The sequence below is a fragment of the Anas acuta genome, chromosome 24 (assembly GCF_963932015.1).
Source record: "Anas acuta chromosome 24, bAnaAcu1.1, whole genome shotgun sequence".
Classification (NCBI taxonomy): domain Eukaryota; kingdom Metazoa; phylum Chordata; class Aves; order Anseriformes; family Anatidae; genus Anas; species Anas acuta.
This window is the reverse complement of record NC_089002.1, coordinates 4643517-4664916: the sequence shown is the minus strand read 5'-3', so window position 1 is coordinate 4664916 and position 21400 is coordinate 4643517. Positions and strand designations below refer to the sequence as shown.

Below are 21400 nucleotides of genomic sequence, written 5' to 3'. Positions count from 1 at the left end.
AGTGGGACTGTTCTGTACTGAAACAGTTATTTAAATTAGTGGGAAAATGCTTGTTTTCCCCATATAGAGAATTCAGTCTTTATATCACCCAGAACTCAGAGCGGTTTGTTTTCTAGCAACCAGAATTTTCTCTGGAAACCTCAAAATATAAGGGCAAAAAATGCCAAGATTCCTGGTCTAAGCTGAACACTGTCAGGTTTCAGCATTACAGCTCTCCAATTACAAAGCAACTTATATTTTTTGAGCAGAGACTTCACAAGAGCAACCCTACTTAAAAATAAACAACACCTACTACAAAAATATTTTGCATACATTTTTTCTTCACCCTCTGTTAGTCAGGAAAACTTTCTCAGAGGGATTTTTTTTTTTTTTATTATTAACAGCATTGCAGCAAGTGTGGTTTTTAACTTATTGTAAGAGGATTTAGGTAGATTCAGCTCTTGTCAACACATGGCAAGCTACACTAAGTCCCTGCTTGATGACTCACCTCAAACACCCTGTGGCGTTGAAGAAAACTTCTGGGTCAATAATTTCTCTTGTCCTGTTGCAGCCGCCATCAGACCAGCCAGAGAAAGGGATGATAACACAGTCTGTCAGGACGGGGAGGGCCTCCTGTATCAACTCTTCCTTTAATTCATCGGTGGAGGAGAGGTTCCAGAGCAGTCCTAGGAAGGAGACGGACACAAGCAGAAGGTCACCATGCATTAGAAAGTTTGAGATCAGGGTGAATTCCAGCAAAAAAAAAGTTCTTGCTCCTACCATCTGAACTCAGGGTGCAGGGGCTGCCCTAAATCCCAGTCTGCCCGTCCCCATAGGAGATGGGCAATGGGAGCGTGATATCATGAGGAGGTGTACGTCTAAGCATTGTCCCTCCTCCCAGAATTGGTATTTATATTGTAATCAGGTTATGGGAGGAAGGCATCTCTCCAGGGATCTCACGGAGGTTTGCACACAGGACCTCAGGCACAGCTGGGGGTGACCGGCACCAATGAATTCAAGTCAATCCTTCAAGAAAAGGAGAGACCCCAACCAGATGACCTGCCCAGCTGTAAAGGGATTGTCAGTACCCTTGTCCTTCCCTGCACAGGGTCCAGAGGGCCAGGAAGGCATGGGAATGGCCAGGCAACATCAGGAAAACCTGGAAGAGGCACAGCCCTGATGAGCAACTATAATTTGGGGAACCTCTGCAGGACACCAAAGGGCCAGCACCTCCTCTGCTTTGTGTCTTAGGTTGCCATTTCATGCAACAGGACCACAAAACATCCTCTTGCTGGTATGGCAGCACCATGGCTCTGTGTGTCGGGCAGCATGGGCCACAGGCAGATGGGAGCATGGGGTGAGCTCCTCAGAGGCTCGAGGTGTCTGGGCTGACAGCAGCTGAGGGGCTCTTGGCAGTCTGTCACGTACCTGTCAGCTGCTTCTGAATTTCGGTGTTCCCTGTCCTCCGTAGGAGGCTCACACACTCCCTTATCCCGTTCTGCCGCCGGGTTTCTATCTTGTTGGTCGGATTCCTGAAGACCAGATTTCGGAGGGCTCCAGCCGCTGCCCGCTGTACGTTCTGGTTCGTGCTGCGGAGCAGCTCGACGAGCTTGGCGATTCCCCCGAGCCGATAGACCTGCACCAGGAGAGACGTGCTGACATCGGCCTGGTGTGCAGAGCATTGCCAGGAGAAGGACAGCTATAATTGCAAGGAGTCAGCGTGGAACCTGCTCACGGGACCTGGCAGAGGAGGATGGCTGGAGCCCTCAGACGGCACGGCTGGTTCTTGCCATCAGCCGTGGCACCAGGGTGCTGTCCTTGAGGTTAGAGCTCAGACTCTGGAAGTGGATGCCTATGAGTAATGGCCATGGGCTGAATTTTTGGCTGGTGTAAATGTGTTTGCTCCCACAAACTTTCACCTACCTCCATCCGTTGACATCAGGAAAAAATGTTGCCCTGCCTACAACAGGGGCCATCCATAGCAATGCAATGACATGACATGGTAATTTATCTGCAGCCTGAAATCACAGGCTGAGCTGCGGTCACGGCAGAGCGTAAACACCCTCGGGGGCAGCCAGCAGTACTGGGCCGTGCTCCAGCAGGGAAGAGGGAAGGGTATGGGCAGGGGTGGCACTGGGAAGGGGCCGGAGCCCTGAGCTGCAGGACATTGCATGCACACCATGGGTGTTTGAAGGCAGAGAAAATTTCCTGCTCAAAAAAAAAAAAAAAAAAAAAAACACAACATCCGAGCTCTCCAAACCACTGGGGGCTCCTGCTGAAGGATTCCCCCTGTGCCAAGTCTGCTGGGGACACAAGCTCACATGGAGCGCCTGCGCGCACAAACAAATCTGTTGGCTGGAGATTTGCTGACAATAGAAAATGAATGAGTGCATTTAAAAAAAAAAAAGAAAAAAAAAAAGCAACCAAGTGTGCGCTCAGATGACTCACATACCTGCTCTAACACATCTTTCTGGGAAGCGATGGGACAGGCGGGTGCTCACAGTGTTTTCAACGGTAACGAAGGGTGTGGTCACCCTGCAATTAGCGACTGCAACGTGGGCTGGGGTCCCTGCACTCAGTTCAGCTGCAGCGGGGACGCAGAGGCACATCTGCACCCTGTGCCAGCATGTGCAGCTCCATCACGCTGCCAGAAAAATGGAAGCCACCTTTATGCAGATGCTGTCTTGAGAAACCCACATTTACATGACTGCAAACATGCCAGGACGCAGATAAACTTTTGTGACAGTCTTGCTATGGCAGATCCAGCGTTGAAACTGCCTCCCTTGCTGCATGGTGCCATAAATTTAGTAAGCAGAGAGCAAGAGCATAAGAAAAATAAACTTTGCTGTAAGGAGGGCTTCTGCCTGGCCAACCATCTTTGTATGTGACCACTGATGAACCCATTGGCTTGAATAGATGGCTGAAATGTCATTGAGCAATGCACAGTGGGATTTAGGGCAATTTTGTGTGGCTCTGACACTGCAGCTCTGAGATAGCAGAAAATTCACATGGAAGCAGGTGCAGATGCCTCCAGAAGACAACTGTGTGTTTGGGTGGCTGCTCCCATACCACCCTAACCCTTCCATCTCTATCACAACGGGTTAGGGTGATAATACAGTCACAGCCTCCTCTGCTGCCTGCTAACTATTCCCCTGTGTTAAAATACTGACCTGACTGCTATTAAGAGAAAGTGGCCACTAATAGTTGAAAAAACTACTTAATTAACTCCTGCGTGGGACTAACGTGTTATGAGGCTCCATCATGAAAATCAAAAGGACCTTGCTGCTGAGGACAACCAATTTCATCCACCTCATGTGGCACCACATCCAGTATGACAGCAGAGCTCTGAAGGAGTTTGCTCACCTCTTGCTTGGCAGACTCATCCTGGAAGCAGGTGTGCTGGAGGTAATAAGCACCCATGGCCTGGTATTTGTCATCGGAGGAGCACAGAAGTTGTATGGCTTTCTGGATGGTCATTGTACCGCCGTCTATCTCGTCACCACATATTCTATGTTAAAGAGAAATGCAGCATTGATTGAGTTCTTAGATGAAAAGGCTACTTCAGTACTGGTTGTTATTAGGAAGGAATCAAGCACAAAATGCAAAATATTATCACATAAACCATATTGTGAATCCCTATTGCATTTCTCAGTCTCAAAAAATAAATGATAAAAGTAGAAAAGATGCAGTAGAAAACACTAGGGCTAATGAAATATGGATCCACTCCATCAGCAGAAACAAAGGAGACAGAAAATAGAAGCCTCTGATTGAGGTGCTAGAAGTCTAATTATGTCTAAGGCAGAAGGATTAGAGAAGAGAGAGGCAGTATTCACTGGTGCTCACATAAAAGAATTAGTGGGCAAGAATGAAACCATCCGCCAGTTTATTAGGGCAATCTAAAGTAGACAGATGCTTTTCCCACAACACGTGGTCCTTTGATGTGAGATGTGGTGGAAGCAAAACTGTGAGAGCAGCTGATGGTCTTGGAAGGCTAGAGCAGGAAAAGGTGACAGGCATGTCTGGAGTGATGGAATGGACAAACAAAGAGTTTATGAAATACTAATAATAGCACTGAGACATCCTGCTCCCAGGGCATGTTTACGTCAGTAGTCTCCAAGCTCTTTGTAAAAGCCAGTCATCGTCATCATCCCCTGTTACAGGTAAAGAATCTGCCTGCAGAATCTGGAGGAAGGCTACATTTACCTCTGGCTTGGAGCAGGAGCAAAACCTTGGGTAAAATGCAAACACCTGAAGATTTGCCCCCTTGTTTAGAAATCTCAAGGTCTTGCTGTCTTTGGCTTGTACTTATTTAGCAGTAATGATATTGATTCCTGATGTTTTAACCTCATCAAATTAGAAAAAATGTATACTTTCATACTGATGAAGGGGCTCTGAACTGCAAACCTTGTCTGTGCTTCCAATTATATCAGTTAGTCTAATACAAGTTCTTGTCTTATCATCCTTGCCCCTTGGGCTTGCAGCTGGCTGCAGCAGGATCTCAGCTCACGGCGTTGATTTGCACCAGAGTAAATAACCACACCAAGTTCAGGACTGAGAAGAGGTGAACCCCAAGCTTCTGTTCGGTTATTACAGTTCCAGCAGTGACAAGACGCAAATGGGACAGTGGGTGAAACCAGAAATTGTGGGCTTTGCTAGGATGGATTGGCATCGTCAGACAATCCAATAGACTCTAATAAAACAGAGATTTTTTTTTAAAGATTTTAAAATGAACCTATTACATTTGAAATATTAAATGTTACTAGGAGGGAGTGACTTTTTTTCGAGTCTCCTGGTGTGCAGAATCATTTTCATTGTTCCAAAGAAATGTAAGAATAAAGCTCCATAAAGGACACCCAGATACGGTCCCCACCTCCAGCAGCTCACAATTAGATAAAATATTTTGTCCTCAAATATCTAAAGACTCTCACCTCCCCACAGCACAAGTCTATGAACAATATCCTAACTCTATAGAAAATTTCACACAAAAGCCAACAGAAAGACATGAGAGACTATATATAAAGTTGCACCTAGTTTAAATTTAAATTAAGAAATTGGTACTTCCAAAGAACAACTTGCCTTTCTGTCATCAGCATTTATCTTAAGACAGGAAGACCTGCCTGCTGCCTCTGTTGATGTAGAGAAATTAGATAAAATCTTGCATGATACCTTAAATGTTCAATAACTAAAGTTAGATGAACTTCAGTGAACTTCAAAAAAGTGAACTTCATTTCACTTCTATTTCCACTCTAAAAATAACATGTCACTTCATCGTATGATTTTTCTTCATTTGAACCTCTACCAAAACATGGCTCCAAGAAACTTTCATTCGACTTGAAACAAGTTCAGGACACTGTGATTTTCTCTTCACCTTTTTTTGTCTGCTCTGAGACACAGGACAGAGCTGAAACACTGAGAGGCTCAGCACAGATGGCACCAGAGGGAGAATTCAGACCTGGGTCAGTGGGACAGGGAGGGAGGCACATTAATAAAACTAACAGGTCAGTGGTCATGCAGCATATGTAAGTATGCTGTTTTGCTTGTTGTTGGTGGGTTTATTTATTTATTTTAATATATTTTCCAGGTTAAGCAGAACCCTGAAGCAGGAGTACTTTTCATGAGAAAGAAGGATGCCTGTTCTGTCTAACAGTTGAAGGAAAGCAATTTCCTGCACATCCACCTAATAAGAGGTCCAAGCCCTCTTTTGGCAGGGAAAAACTAGGCAGATAGATCCAGTTCTGCATGGGGAAAGATGGGAAAAGATCCATTTCCTCTGCTGGCTCATTGCCAGGAGCAGTTCACTGAGGGTGAGCAGCTGGGATCTGTTGTTCCCCTGGAGAAGCAGCAGTGATTTCTCCCAGCTGAGAACCGAATCGCCCTGGCAAGGCCTGTGCTAACAGGAGATTGTTCATCAGCCAGTCAGGGATATTCCTAACCAGATCAACACCATGAGAACAACAGCCTGCTCCAGGACGAATTCTTGGAGCACGGCCACCTCCAACCTGGGCCAATGCGCCTGGTAGGAAGAGCTCCAAAGGTTGTTCTTCTTCCACAAGAAAGAAGCAATCAGAGTAAGGAGAGACCTCAATTAGAAATGATTCATCAGGAGACAAATTAGATGATCAGATTCAGGTGTGGAAGGGAAACAAATACTGAAGAGTGTCAGTATCACAGAAAGGGAAATTCTCTAGTTTGACAGGAATGTCTTTTGTTCACTTTGTATTAACAGATTAGTTTGTGTTGAGCAGATCTAAGCCTCCATCCTGGTTGTTAAGCCCCAGCAGAGGAGGAAGCTAGAAAACTGTAACAAATCGCATTGTTCATTAACAAAATGAGAGTGAAGACACTCAAAACCTTGAATGAACCCAGCACATCCAAGCCTTCCAGAGCCAGGCCACACAGAAGCAAACCAATGGTGCTGCTCCATGCCAAGCAGCCACATTTGTCCACGGGACTCCACCCGGGTTTTGGTGCCACTGAGAGCTCAGATGAAGCTTCCCCTCGGGCTTTGCGTGGTGGGTAGATACCAGGCAGATGGACACTGAGCCAGGGACAAGGAGATCCTCACCATGAGCAAGCTGTGGTATGAACCGCACCAGGACAGCATCATGCACAGCTCCCCTGAAATTGCTTTGGATGCAAATGCACCGTGCAGACGAGTTCACATCACACAGAGTCAGCACGGTGAAACAGCCATTTTTAGAGGCAGCTTATCCCATATAAAAACAAAATAATATCAAGATGTCTGCTTTCTACATGGTTCTGTATTCATGTGTGGCACGGTCCTGGAGAATTTCTGCTTTGATCCTGATTTCCTTTGGTTAATCCCCCCAAAGAGGAGATCTGTCAGAAACCCCCATAAATACCTTTTTGACTCTTTCAATAACTTTTCTGTGTTTTCCCTGTTTGGAACATTTCCAGAGGGACTGAACTTCTGCCTAGGAATGTAGGGTTTCAGGACACACCGTTACTGTCCCTGAAGTTTAGCCACAGCTCACAGAGGTTGCTGCAGCTCAGCTTGGGCCAAGCCAGGGTTACCATAGGCAGATGTGACCATATCTGAACGGTGCTTTTGCAATATTGAAAATCCAAAAGGTTGCCCCAGCCTCCAGCTCTGGAGTACACAGTGAGGCACTGACTTTGCCAGCAGGTAATTCACTGACCTACCCAGATTTCGGCTCCCTTGGCCACTGACTGCATCTCTGCAGGGGCAACGGGGGCACTGGCTCAGATGCAGGCACCTCCTGTTGGAGCAAGGCGCATACAACCACTTGGATATGGCACAGAGTGCTGCTGAGCCACCTGCACTGTGTCACCAACCCAGCTGGGGCTGTCGGTCCCATCTGAACACAACTTACAAAGCACTAAGTGCACCGCATCTGCAAGCAGAGCTAAAACAGCATCAGCCAGCGGCAGCGCTACTCTTCCTGTGCTTTGAGTTCCAGCTGGAGGAGGAAAAAGACTCAAGGACTTACAGGATGCATTAAATATCACACCCTTTATTACTGCTTCTCGTTATCACTACTTGGTGAGCCAGGAGGGCGTAGAAGCTTCACTCCCCAATCTCATGTTATTTAGCTAAAAGCTGCTGACGAGTTCCAGGTGGCACACTGCCACTTGGAGCGTGTTGCCACAGCAGAGAAGTGCCGTCTGCCAGAGGAAGTGGTTACGAGGGGCTACCATATGTGTGTCTTCACGAGGTGCTGGAACCACAGCTGCTGCCACCTCCCAGGACAAGAGGGTGCAGATCCGCAGGGTGTCAGAGCAGCCTAGGAAGGAGAAGGGTGCTGGGGAGAAGGGGGTGCTCTGGGCACCAGCAGGTCTCCCTCCAGCTCCACCAGGTAGAAGGACTTGCTCCACGGAGCTGTATTCTGGCAAAATATGTATGGTGCACCTTGGTAATTGCCTTTGGGTAGGAGCCACCAAATTAACCCACGAACTTCTGAGCCCAGAGATGCTGAGCTTGGAAATGCTGTTGCAGATATCACATAATGCTTACAAAGGCTGAAGCCCCTGAGTGGCTGTAGAGAAGTGTCTGGAAGGGACATCCCGACCCTGCTCACCGAGGCAGGGCTGTAACCACAGGGATGGTTGAAGAGAAGAGACTTCAGGAGGAGGTTTCTGGCAGCAGGTCTGTGCTGTTTAACCCCCCGACCTGAAGAAACAGTGCCAAACTCAGATTTCACTACCAGAGCCAGTGTTACGGGGTGGGTAAAACCCTACAGCATATTTTACTTTATGGCACAAGCTTTTCCCCAAAAACATTTAGGAGTTAAATGACTCAACACCTAGCTGGAGGAAAGGCACTTTCCTCACCTAGAGTCATTGCTGTAAGAGCAGGGACTCTTCTGAGAGACAGTTACTGAAGAGACAGCTCTTCCATGTCTTATACAGCCAAAGCTGGTTCAATAAATGGCAACAATCACACAAACATGAATAATTCCAAAAATTACATAACTTTGTGATCAAATGCTGTTTCTGCTGTAGGGACTGCTTGGTACACAGAGCTGGAGAGCTCTCACTGCCCAGTATTTAGATATTTCACTACCTGGGAACGCCAAAAGTCCCCATTTTCATCTCACGCCATCCAAAGAGAAGATCAGACCCGGAGCAGGAGAAGCCTCAGGAGCAGAGCTCTTGCACCAGCACTGACACTGTTCAGAGCCCCCGCATTACAGAGCAGTTCCTTAATAAACAGAGACTCAGTGGCTCGCTGGTGCCACCAGCCCCTCACTGCAGTGGAAATCTCCCCATCAGATCGCCTCTCGGAGCCTGGACACCACCGGGCCCTTCCCTTGCTCACTGAGACTGTTTGCCAGCCTGCAGACAATTTATCCACATACACAGGAGGTTCATATGGTGAGAAGTGAACACAAAGGAAGAACAGAGCCTTGGACAGAGAACTCCAGCAGCTATTCCCCAGCGAAGCCCTCTTCCGGCACACAGCCACTAATAATGGGTTGCCTACGAGCAAACCTCTCCCTACCCAAAGATTAGGCTACCCAAATGCAGATCAGCTCCAAGTGCAGACTCCTCCGACCAGAAATGGTCCTACACAGCAAAAAGAGAGCTCAGGCATGGTCCTAACCCATCTCCAGAGGGTCCCTTCCCAACAAAAGCACACCCCAGACCGAGGCTAACAGCAACCTGCCACATGCTCCGTAAGGGCAACTGACCCCCAAAAATGCATCATTTTTCCAAAGAGGCCAAATCCTTAGTATGTTACCAAAATGATGAGGACAACAACTGCCAACCTCAGCTCCTTAGAGCCAGGAGCAGAGGTGCTTGCACAAACTGCTCTCCAAACCCATCCAGCTCTGCAGTGAGTCTCATGCGAAGCACGGGGGTGTGCCCCAGCCAGATCAGATTCACGCAGGGGACACAGCCCCCGTTGAGCCCAGGACTTGAAGCCCTCGTTTCCACACCAGAACCAGTTCTGCCAGATGAGCAATGCCCCAAGCCAGGAGAACTGTCTAAATGCAGCCACTCCCTGACCAAAGGGCATCCAGCGCTGGGGAGGATTCCTCCCGCAGCAGCAGTTCTCCTCCTCTTCGGAAAGTGTCATTATTCTTCCAGTGACCTCTCCAAAGCAATGACCAAGTCTACAGCCATAATGCTACACAGTGCAGTGGAAAAGCCTGCCTGGGACTGATTTCTCAGAAGCCTTGGTTTCCCCACGTAGAAGCCAGCTGCAGCCCCATGTTCAGTCATTCTGCCATCACTCCCACTACACCTTTATGCTCTTTACTCAGAAATTCCCTGGAACAAGTTACCTCCAGTTTATGTAATGTCTCCATTTCTCATCCCGGAGGAATTACAAAGCTTCTGAAATGAGCAAGCCAACACCACTGGTGCTCCAGGTTGGCTAGGGCTAAATTTGCATGTGTTAAATTGAAGGGAACTGGGCACACGGGAAGTCAAGGCTTCATGTCAACATGCTAACGGGCAGGTGACTTTCCTTGGCATAGACACTCCGGGACCTATTTACCCCACTCAAGGTGAAATGAAGGAGGTTAAGCAGAGAATTAGCCAGAAAAATCTGGAAATTGACATTCAGATGTGACCAAGGGCACGATCTGGCTCACACTGCCGACTGTGGTGGGGGATTTTCTCCATATCTACAACACACCTTGGGTCAGAAGCTCAACAAAATCCAGCCTTTGGTGTGAGCTGTAACAAAGGCTGTACTCCCTGTTAAATAGCCTCTTACTTATCCTGCAGCATGCAAATTCCCTTCTGCACCAGGGACCATGAGAAATGAGCTCAGGAGCTTCCAGGGTCTGTGTGACAAACTGCAGAGCCTGCATGGGAGATGGGACATCTGGGGTGGTGCAGAGCAAGCCCTGTTTGCCAGTGATGCAGCAATGGTAATGCAGCAGCCCCTGGGAACACCCATGGGAGATGCAGACCCTCTTTCCCTAGCCCAGTAAAGCATCACAACCTTGAACAAGATATTTTTGAAGACTACTTAAACACCAGAATATGTTTTATGCTCCAAAGTTGGAGGCAGTGTGGCTCTCAACATAAGGGGAGCTTTCAATAAACATCATTGCAATGCTATCAAAATCCCACTGATTTTTTTTTTATTTGGAAAGTTGGGTGTTTAGTTAGTTTGTTTGTTTTTTGGTGCTTGTTGCTGTTTCTTGTTTTGTTGGGTTTATTTTGGGATGAAAGCTCTGCTGCATTGTACAGAAATATCAGCTTGGTGGTGTCTGAACTCACCATTGTGTTTTATATGCCCTACTGTTGTAGGAAACATTTGCAAGAAGGGACCTGGTGCTAACTGAGAGGACAATCCTCTCAGTTAGGGACAATCCTCCGTAATTCCCGGCCCAATGGAGCTGAATGCTCTGGACAGGAAGGAAGTGAACAGCTTCCATTCTTTCCTCTTTCCTGGCCAGGTAAATAATTCCAATTAGGAATCAGTTTCTGACTCATTTTTTTTTTGGAACCTAAATCAGACCTTCTGGGGGAATGAAGCAAGGACTGGGTGGAAAGCCAGAAGGGTGAATACAACTGCTCACCAGGTTCTCAGCTCTGCTCTGAGTCAGACCCTCAGGAACCAGCTCCTTAGCTTTAGTTGTTTTTTTTTTTTCAGGTTGGTTTTCTGCCAAAGCAGAGCAGCGTGACACCCAAAGTGCACATCAGCATTTTCGCTCTTCACATCCCCACCCTCATCTTGCAAAGGAGCTGTCGGCCAATACCACCACCGAGACACCAGCCATCATCTTGTCCAGCATCCCACAGCTGCAGCAGAGACATTCACACTGAGCCAACCACACTGCTTTCCCTCCATAGTCCACAAAGAGAAATAAGCCCTTGGAGCGTGACTCATCTGACCCACTTTAGACGCCACTGCAGGATGCGATTAAGCATGGTGACCAGCTCCCCAGTGGCTGTAAAGCAGCTCAGGTGACTAGCTCAGACGGACAGACCTCCAAAGGAGAAGTCAGCATTTACTCGGGTTCATCCCATGGCAGCAGACTTACCTGGAGCTGGAATGAGTCTGTCCATAAACCACCTCCTGCTTGCCGCTCATCACCGGCTGGGCATAGACCACATCGGGCTTGTTGCTGGAGGGGCAGGAGAGGGCCCGTGCTGGCATTTTTTTACTTGTCCTGGTAGTTCCTTGCTGGGTGCTACAGCTGCTGTAGATGCTCTGGCGGTTCAAGGTCGCCTTGTGCTCTGCCCGGCCCCCCACCTGACTCTTCCTCAGCGTGCCCCGGGGTGGTTCGCAGTAGAGGTCGGGCTCGCTCCGGCTGCTCTTGATGTTCTGCACAAAGCAGTAGTCGCTGCCGGCCCTGGTGGGGCTGCAGACGGCCTTGCTGTAGTGCTTGCTGCCCCAGCCCTCCATCTGGCTGTACGAGCTGTAGCGCCGGTTCTCCACGTCCCGCTTCAGGGTCCCGTTGTACAGCTGGTCAACAACAAGAGGGGAGACAACAAAAATCAGGAAAGGTTGAGATGGAGATCGGCATTGCCAAGCCCATTCATGCATGGGTATAGTGGCTACCAAATTTGTTTGCCTCTCTGGTGTTTTTGTGGCCCAATCTCCTGGTCTTTGCTGTGTGAGCCTGGAAGGAAGACCAGAACCAGGCTCATTTCACAGATCCACTAATATATTGCACCTGAGCTGACTAATTTTAAGTGCCAACCCCTTGAGGAGCTGAATCCCATTCTGCATACTTCATTCTCATCACAGGTCACCAGGTGTTTATGTGCCAAGCAGAGCACAAACATCAAAATGTTTGGGAGTTCAGCCCACCTGCAGCCCTTACAAGGACGCCAAACCCTCCCTTGAAATCTGGGGACTCAGTCACTGGGATGTGGCATCCAAAAACTTGGTATCAGAGGTGAAAGCTCAAACATGACCCTGCCACAAGAGCAAATGCCTTGTTTTCAACACATGGGGTTTAACCCAACTCGTAAGCACAGGAAAGGTCACATCCCATCTCTTGCCATCACAGAATGCTGAGCCATTCTGACCTTCCAGCACTGCCTGCATTTATTTTTCATTTCCTTATGGTATTTTGTTCCTCTTTCACCTGTGAAATCCTTAGAAAGAGACTAAAGGGAGTGAGAAAGTGGTAAGAAGGGATTTTTGAATCTCATTGTGCCAAGAAAGCAGTGGGACAATGAATATCTGCTTATGAATTACAAGGTGTGTTGTGTCAGCTTGTACAATAGGATGCCTTGAGAACAATGTGGGATGTGATGTAAGAAATGACAAGACTAAGCCAGGAAATTAAGGAAATTAAGAAAGAAGGAAAGAAAGGGGACAAGACAGTAGAAATCCCACTGCAATTAGTCAAAACAAACGATAGCTTTAATTGTTCTGCTGTCAGTTTGAAATGTCTCCACCACTTCACCAAAAGTACTCCAGATTTTCCCCAAGTACACCAGGACTGGATCCAATATTCTCTTGCAATGCTAAAGCTTCTGGATGTCAGTCCTGTGATACAAGTTACAAAGGTGTGTGTTCCAGAAAGGTAAAAAAATAAAGCTATTTTAGTGCTGTTTGCCCCATTTTGCCCAAGTTTTTCCATTGTATCCCTCTGCACCCTGACAAGCACATCTCCAAGAAACAGAGCAAAGAGGCATAAAAAGAACTAAAGGATAAAGATGGTGACAGAGACCTTCTTCTGAAGGCTTGCCTCATCTCCCTTTGCTTTATCTGGGAAAAGCTGGTCTGTGGTCTCTTCTTGGGCTGATGGCTTTTTTCCTTGCTGAGTTTAAGCAGATGCGCTTTGGATGCCTCTTTTTGCAACAGCTGCCCAAGGGTCCCTTGGGCTGGGAGAGAAAAGTCAAACACTGACACCTTGGTATTTCCATGGAAATTCATGGCACAAGGTGTGAAAAGCCTGTGCCTAGTGCAATAATCCTGTGCCTATCTAAATATATATATATATGTATATTTCTAACCTAGAAAAAAAGGTTAACCATGCAAAAAAGAACTTGGTGTCCTATGCAGAATCACCCTAATCCCGCTGCTCTGCCCCACTTCATCCCAGCCCTGAGCACACTCAGCATCATTTCTGCCTCCAACACTCTGCAGAATTGTCATTATGCTAATTAATTAAGCCAAATAATTCCATTAACAAACTGATCTTCAGGAATGCAGTGAATCCTCTCTGCTGCGTCCCAGAGACTTGCACAAGTAACGGCTGAAAACTCAGAGCGGGTTGCGCAGCAGGCATGCTGTCAGGATAAGAAGGAACACTTCAGTCCGGTTACACTGGACCCAGATTGCTCTGCCACTTGAGCACAAGTCAGAAGTCGTTTTGATACTTTCATTCTGCAGGTTTGCATCTAAACAGGTGAATTGCTGCGAGGGGAGAAAATTCTCTTTGCACTTACTCCAGAGGACACAGAAAAAACCTGTTAGGACTGCAGCACGGCAGATAACAGGTTTGGTGCATCCTGCAGAGCTCCCAGGGATTTGGAAAAAGAATTTGCATGCGATAAGAAGAGCAAGGACGAGGCTCATGGGCAAGCACGGTGAGTCTTGGGGGCTCCTGCAGCAGTGGGGCAGGCCCACTGAAAATTTCATGGTGGCCACACTGCAGAGGTGCTCTCCATCCCGGTTTTGCTTTGGCCAGAGCACACAACAACGCCAAAATGACTTTCAGAAAACCACGGGGTACCGCTGGGGATGAATACATCCTTCCAAGGCTGATAAAATCTTCATTTTTTTCTTCATTTTCCTGGCTACCTGCTCAGAAACCCTCAGGACAGCGAGGGACGGGGAGGTGCAGGGTGGCCTTTGGTGGCTCATGGAGCGGGGAACCCACTCTCAGGGCTCAGGGCTTGTAGGACAGAGCCTGTTAGATGGGAGCCCTGTCACCGTGCTTTATGAGTCAGTGTAAACTGGGATTATTTCGTAGGGCTGTCAGAAGCTTGGCAGAGCCATGGAGCCCCTGGGCATTTGCTGAAGCCAATTCAGCTAACTGTGGAAGAGCTAGCTTGTTATTTAGCTAAAGCTATTGTTTGCTTCCCAGTGCACTCGCATGGGATATCTGCCAGCAGAGCGGGCGAGGGAAGGTGTGAGTGCGTCCGTGTTTATAGGTGGGAATTATCAATTCTGTATTTCCTGCTGCGTTTTATAGTGGCACACAGCATTGTTCTCCTCCTTGCCAGCCCTGGGAAGGGTGAAGCAAAGCGACCGCCTGTTTGGAAAGTCTCCTTTCTGCAACACAGGGAGCCCTGAGCGGCAAGTCGGTGCAGGCCCTGGCAGGGCGGGGAGGCCTTTTGCAAACTCATGGGAAAATAGTTCCCGTGTGATGTGAAGCTCATTACCAAAGTCAGTGCATGACTTTTATTGCTGATGCTACCAGATGCTTGGCTGAGCCCATTTTAATCTCTTTCAAGTGGCACGGACCTAATTGGTATCTTAGAATTCCTCTTTGCAACAGGAGCCTGCACCAAAGCCTCCAAATCGATGAGGAGCCTCCTGCCAGCTTCAGCGGATTTCAGATCTGTGTGCCAAATGGTCCCCACAAATCCCCACACCAACGTAGCTGACCCGATCGCTTCTTGATCTCGGCAAAGGGCCACGTCCGTGCCTTAAGAGAGGCTTTTTCGGACTAAGACCCACATCCCCTTGCCAGAGACCTTCACTGCTAACAGTGGAGGCGATGCCATTTCATGGTCTGTGGTCTGAAGAGCCACTTGACAACCATCTCCTAATTTTTGCTGATGCCATTATGTGTGTAGGGCGAGCTCGCCCTCTGCAGAATGGCATTAGTGAAAGGAAATAATCAATCTCTCACCTTCAAACCTCATAAACCGCCCAGATTTCCTAACACCTTGCCTTGCATCTGCCCACTGCTTGTGGGTGTTTGCACGGGGGAGGCGGGCCAGGTCCACACCTCCACCCTTTAGAAATGCTGGAAAAGACCAGGAATTCCCTCAAAGCAGGGTGGAGGCAGAAAGCAGTGATTCCCTCTGTCCTACAAGAAATCATTTCAGAAGAGTGGTGGCTGTCACCGAGCCTTCTCCAATGGGACCTGGGAGGTCAGGGCAGCTCTCCAGGTCTCTCCTGGGATGCAGGATGCTGCTCACGTGCAGCATCCCAAACGTTAGCCTGAACTTTTCCTCCCTACTCTGAAACGAGTCTGTACATTTGAGGCCAAGCCTTGGGAGCCGTTCATTCATATTAAAAAAAGGAGGGGAGGCACGGGGAGGAAAGGAAGTGAAGATGAGCCCTGATAGCACGCAGGTGCTCTTATCAGGCCCAAAGACTAAGTGCTTCCCTTCACTGGCAGCAGCAAAGAAATGCCTTCAAATTAATAAGCGCTTTGGAGCACCAGCTCTCAGTCTGAGATGAATGCCCACTTAAGGAGCATTAACCGTGACACCCAGTGCTCACACCAGACAGGTAAATAAGTAAATGTCTCTAGCCTCTTGTTCCAAACAGGAAAAAAATGGTGCTGGAGAGAAAGTCAAAATGGCTTTATTTCAGTCATTGACTATGTGTCCTTTTCTGCCTTTTCTTCCAGAAAATATTCTGTATAAGAAGCAAAGGCCCTCTCCTCTGGAGCACAGAGGAAGGCACTGACTTGCTCAGTGCAGAATCGTGCTCAGATCCCTGCTGCGCGTCCTGGTCGGAGGATCCCTCCCAGATAACTGGGTGTTTCTGACTTCTGCATCTAAGGACGCGATCAGTTCATTACCTAGCTCTAATTTTTTCCCTTGCAATTTGTTTGTTTCTAGAGTAGCAGACAGAGAGAAGTAAAGGACTCCGAATAAACACGTCAAGAGCAGGTTTCTCCCAGGCTGCAGGGCAAAGCACAGGCAATGCAGCATGACAGCGTCCCACCCTGAATGATGGGTGGGGAAAACTCTTGATGCTACTTGCGAAATGCTTTCACTGCTGCCTGCTACGCACTCCAGTGCAGGGAGAAAAATTGCAAAACCAGCAAATGCATTGTTATTCCATTTTTGAAACATTTTTCCCCACCTCTCCTGGATGCTGCCGTCCCATCTGCCTTTTCATCTGCTTCTTTATGCAGAAGATGGTTTGGTTTGTTCTGGCTAGGGAAGGTAACATCCAGCTATTCCAAAGCATAAAGCCTTTTGGGAAACATCACAGGGAGACCAGGATCTGACCAAGCAGTGATGTGCAGCAACTATAAAGCCTTGATAAATCCTTTGATAAGCTTGCCTAACTCCCTCCTTTTTTTTTTTTTTTTTTCTTAAAAAAACAAATCTTGAACGTGTCCTCAAGTAAATGACAAATTTTATCCTGAAATTCTTATGGGAAAGCTCCTGCTAGAGCTGGGGGATTTTTGTCCAGGGGCAGCAGGCAGTGCCCCTGCCTGTTAGAAGGGCTGCGGGAGGGCACGTCTTGTGGCCAACACCGCTCTTGCAGACAACACATTTGGAAGAGAAACTTCTGCAACTTTCTCCTGAATAAATTTGCTTAGGAATCCGCATACTGTCTCTTGTGCCATGGGATCACCAAAATGCATGCCTGGCATTGGTATCACAGCAGATGTGATTGCTGCAGAAACCAAGCTGGGTGCGCCAGGGCAGCGCTGAGCCTGGTGGTGGTTGAGGGCAGCAGAGCCCTGGTGGCCCAGTAGCCACTGGTCCCCAGCTGTTCTGCATCAGGAACTTCTCTTAACTGCTTCAACAGCAGCAGAGATGCGAAATGTTCCTCGGGTTGGGAGCTGAGCTGCTCCCAGAGATGTAACTCACAACTTAACATCGTCAGCACGGTGACAAACGTCCCTACAGGTCTTCCGAGCTCAACAGCACCTGGCTCAAACTAACCATGACCGGTGGCCGAATGCAGAGAGGTTTGCAGCCCACCATTTGCTGCATCCCACCGTGGTCTCCGTGTGGATGGGGCAGGGGACTTCAGCTCTGCAGGCTCCATGTGAGACAAGGGAATGGTGCAGCCACGGGCTGGGGTCCTGCTGTGCTGCCCCCAGGGGCAGGGAGGAGTGCATCCCTCTGGAGCAGTCCCACTGACTTCTCTGTTGCCTACACCGCTAGCAATTACTCATTAACAAAGCTACTTACAGTGATGCTATGAACAAGGCACTCTGCAGTGGGAATAATCAGAAAATAATCTTTAATAATGGGTAAGTCAAAGGTTTTACCCAGAACTGCTGACCGATCCGGAGAGAGCTGACAACAGCAATTTTAGGAAGCCCTTTGTATAATTTCTTTTGCTCTAATATTTGAGCACCAGTATCTCATAAGGTTGGGAAGAAAACTCAGAAGCAAAAGCTTGAGATTTCCAGTAAGATACAAAACCAGACAAAAGGAGTAAGTCGGGGATAATAATTTTTAAGAGCTGCGGGTGGGACAGGGCAGATGACATACCTCCTTGCTGTGTCATTTAAAGCCACTGATAAAGGCAGTTCGAGCTGCAGGTGCTGTGAAGCAGTGACATGCACATGGACTGCCTATGACATTCTTTAAATTTCAGAAGCATTAAGGGTAAGCAGTTTTCCTGGCCCTCTACCGGGTTATTGCCCTGAAATGTCTGAATTTGCCTGTGCATCTCAAGGGCCTTTGGGACTTCACGGAAACATCATAGCACCAGGAGAGAAGTCCAGCAACCTTTTCTTCAAAAACAGATTTGCTTTATCTTCTTTTCCCTGTCTTACAATCTGGGAATTACAGAAAAGAAATATTTTTCAGAATGCCTAGAACCTGCATGGATTTCAAGTTCAAATAAAGTCAATCCAAGCTGGAGGCTGGTACTGGATGTGTGTAAACCCTTAACACACTTCTGGAAGAAGCACAACGGAGGAGGTTCCTCGGTGCGGCTGGGGAGCCTGATGTCTGTTAGGCTTGTTAGGCAGATTTAGGCTGGAGGTTATAAGTTCCAGCGTGCCAATGGCACTTGGGACTCATCGCCCCCGAGTGCCTGGCAGGTGGCTGCTCCGACCCGGCTCCCGGTGGCAGGAGCTCGGCATCCAGAGGGGCTGATTCATCCTGACCTGACAGATCTCCCCGATAGAGGAGATGAATCACCTCCTCGTACCTCTCTCTTTGTTGGCTATGGGAGGAGTCTAGACAACTTGTTAGGACAAAATGGCTGATTTTCAGATAGACGAAGTTTTGTAAGACTCATTTCACTGTGAATCCTTCATGAATCCCAGTCCCATTTTCTAAAGCAGCCCAGGTCCTGAAGAGCTTTACCAAAAATTTCCGGAATGCAAAGCTGGTAAGACACTTTAGGCTCGGAGAAAGGCCTTCCCCACCATAAATGCAGGAGAGCCTTTCAGAGAAAAGCCATGAGCTGTACAAGTCTGTGGTGAACCAGAAGTGACTGAACTGCTCCGTGCAGTGTCCTCTGTGGTGGCCAGCAGAGGCATCTATTAGACCTTCATAATCCTCATGCAAGCCAACACAGCAATATCAGTGCTGGACTGAAATCCCCGGCAGCCAGCTGGCATTTCTAACCGGTCTGCATTTGTCCTGCTGCTCTAATGGTTGGGAAGGAGACCAGGAATTAACAAAATTAAACAACAGCACTGACACCAGCAGCACTGACCGCAGTGCCATGCTGCCAGTGCTGCAGCATGAGCAACTGCGGAGCCACGGCTTCGTTCCTCTCTCCTTAACAAAAGACCAGCCAGAAACCACCAGATAGCAGGAACAGAACAGTTTTGCTTAGACAAAGCACAACACGCTTCTTTCAGGAGCCACAACAGATAAACAGCAATAAATCATGGAAACAAATCGGCACAACCATGAAGCTCGGGGGTTCCAGCTCTGGCTCAGGATGCCCCTCAGCTGCAAAATGCTGGGGGCCAGGAAAACACTCTGGGAAGCACCACTGCCTCCTTCCCATGCTTAGACCCTTCTTCAGGGGTCCATCCCCACCCTCGAGATGGAAACAGGATGCTCAGCTAGGTGGACCCCCCGCTCTGACCCATCACTGCTATTCGTTTGGCCTTACACCAGGCAGAAATATCACTGTCTGGCATTTAAACAGCTCAGCAAAAGACTTTGAAACAGACAGACAGTTGACGTTGAGTTGACAGACAGTGTAAATAAAAATTTCAAAGACATGCCCTTGCTCCCAGCCCACCTACTGAACATGCAGCAAGCATCAAACCTAGCAAGTGACGTTATCGCTGCCTTGAGGAAAGCATGCTACACCATGGCCATTAAAAGAGACGACAGATGAATCTTTCTGAAGCTGAGGAATGCAGATGCTGTGAACAGGCAGAGGATCTGGCAGCTAACAGGAAAAGCTTCACTCCTCTGTCTCTGTGCTTGAAGCCAACATAAGCACCTTTCCTGGTTCAAACCTTTGAAGGTTGACAGGGAGCTGCCTTACAGTCCCGCAGCTGTTGAAAGGAGCCCTTTCTTTTTCCTGTATTCAAATCCCAGATCTGTGAACTGCGCTTTTTACTTTATAGCTGATGAAAACCAAGGAAGAACAGAATACAGGTCCTAGGTGGAGGGGGAACACAAGCACACGCAGTCCCGGTAGACTTTGGAGTGGTTTGGAGTGCTTCCCAGTGCACCAGGAGTCTGTCACCAAGGCCATTCTGCAGCATGTGTTTGCTCAGATTGCACAAAGACAAGTACAATCGTACAAGTGCTTTTCCTGGCAATCTGTAATATAATATTTTCAGTGGAAAACAGAATGGGAGAAGTGAAGCACCTTTTTTCTAAGTTCAGAGAGTATCCAAAAAGAGACCGAAGTAGCGTTTAGGTGGGAACAGCAAATGATGCAAATTCCCTGATGATCCCCAGCCAACTGCTTTGATTTTGTTCACATAATATTTGGTGCATGGAAATAAAATGGGCAATTGTTCCACATGAGCAATGGATGTGCTCCAAGCTTTAACTGAGGGGGACCAATCTGAAGCTATGACCTTCAGACAGCTACAGACATCTTGTGTTGGTGGGATACTAATCCACGAGACCAAATTAAATCTTGTTCACAGTGAAATCGCCAGCCACATATAACATCAACATAAAGTCCTTGTTGCCCCTTGATTCCATCTCCTGATCCTCTCCCACAGCATTGAGTTACTTGCTAAAATAGCCATGCACGATCTCTCTCCAGCAAATTTCCAAAGTGCTGTGACCTTGCCACATGACTTCTCCTGCTAGAGGTTGCTTTCTGTGCAGGTTACCCCAAGAGCATGCCACAGTTTCCAGATAAAAGAGTAGCTTACCGGATACCCCCAGTTGCTGTTTCCTGTTTGGGTTTTGGCGTAATAGCTGCCTCGGGATGTCCCATAGCCATAACCATCAGCTATACAGTCGTACATGGAACCTGTAAATGGAAAAAGCACTGTCAGTAGGAGAAAGTGGTCCCAGTGGGTGCACCTTTAAGCATAGCACTTTTTTTTTTTTTTTTTTTTTTTTTTTTTCCAGTGAATTTACATCCTTTCAAATTGCCAGCAAAGAATAACAGAGTTAGAAAACTTAACAAGGATGTAGGAAAGAAAGTCAATAAGTCATGCTCTTGCCATTGTGGGCAACTCAAAGAAGATATTTATCCAGAAGAGCCCCTAGAAACTCCAGCCCACAGACCGTGAGCAACACCCGAAAGTCTTCAGTACAAAAGACCATAATAAAAAAATAAAAATAGTGCCATAAAATCCACAAGTGGACAAGAGCAGACTGGGCCAAAGACTTGGCTGATATCTTGCGTCTTTGTTATATGTGAGGAATGGGGTGAGATTTTGTGCCACTCAAGAAGCTCTGAACCTGAAACTCGCCTCCTTTACTCTGACTTGGAGGTAACTAAAATTCGCCTCTTCTCTGAAGGTAAAGCCCACCCCAACCCTTTTGCCAGTCTGTCTGGGGTGAAATGCTTTCCTGGTCTGAAGACTAATAATGAGATCCACACGAACAGTGTGAGCAAGGCTTGCTAAATTCAGTAAGTTGTAAATAACAAATGTGATTGGTAAATGATGATCACACACCTGAGGATCTAAAATAG

General features: G+C 47.7%; 1 protein-coding gene across 2 annotated transcripts in view; it reads right to left on the bottom strand.

Annotated features, from left to right (window-relative positions):
* PKP1 (plakophilin 1) overlaps window positions 1–21400 on the bottom strand; it is a 43429-nt gene that overhangs the window by 15853 nt on the left and 6176 nt on the right. The window contains exons 2-6 of one of the 2 annotated variants that reach the window (XM_068659628.1): window positions 20628–20728; window positions 11466–11890; window positions 3343–3487; window positions 1408–1615; window positions 488–665 (exon numbers count right to left, since the gene is read on the bottom strand). In XM_068659628.1, the coding sequence (XP_068515729.1) occupies window positions 488–665; window positions 1408–1615; window positions 3343–3487; window positions 11466–11890; window positions 20628–20728 (1057 nt within the window). Of the gene's footprint in view, window positions 1–487; window positions 666–1407; window positions 1616–3342; window positions 3488–11465; window positions 11891–11986; window positions 12139–20627; window positions 20729–21400 lie in introns of those variants that run through there. The other variant, XM_068659629.1, reaches the window with a different exon arrangement.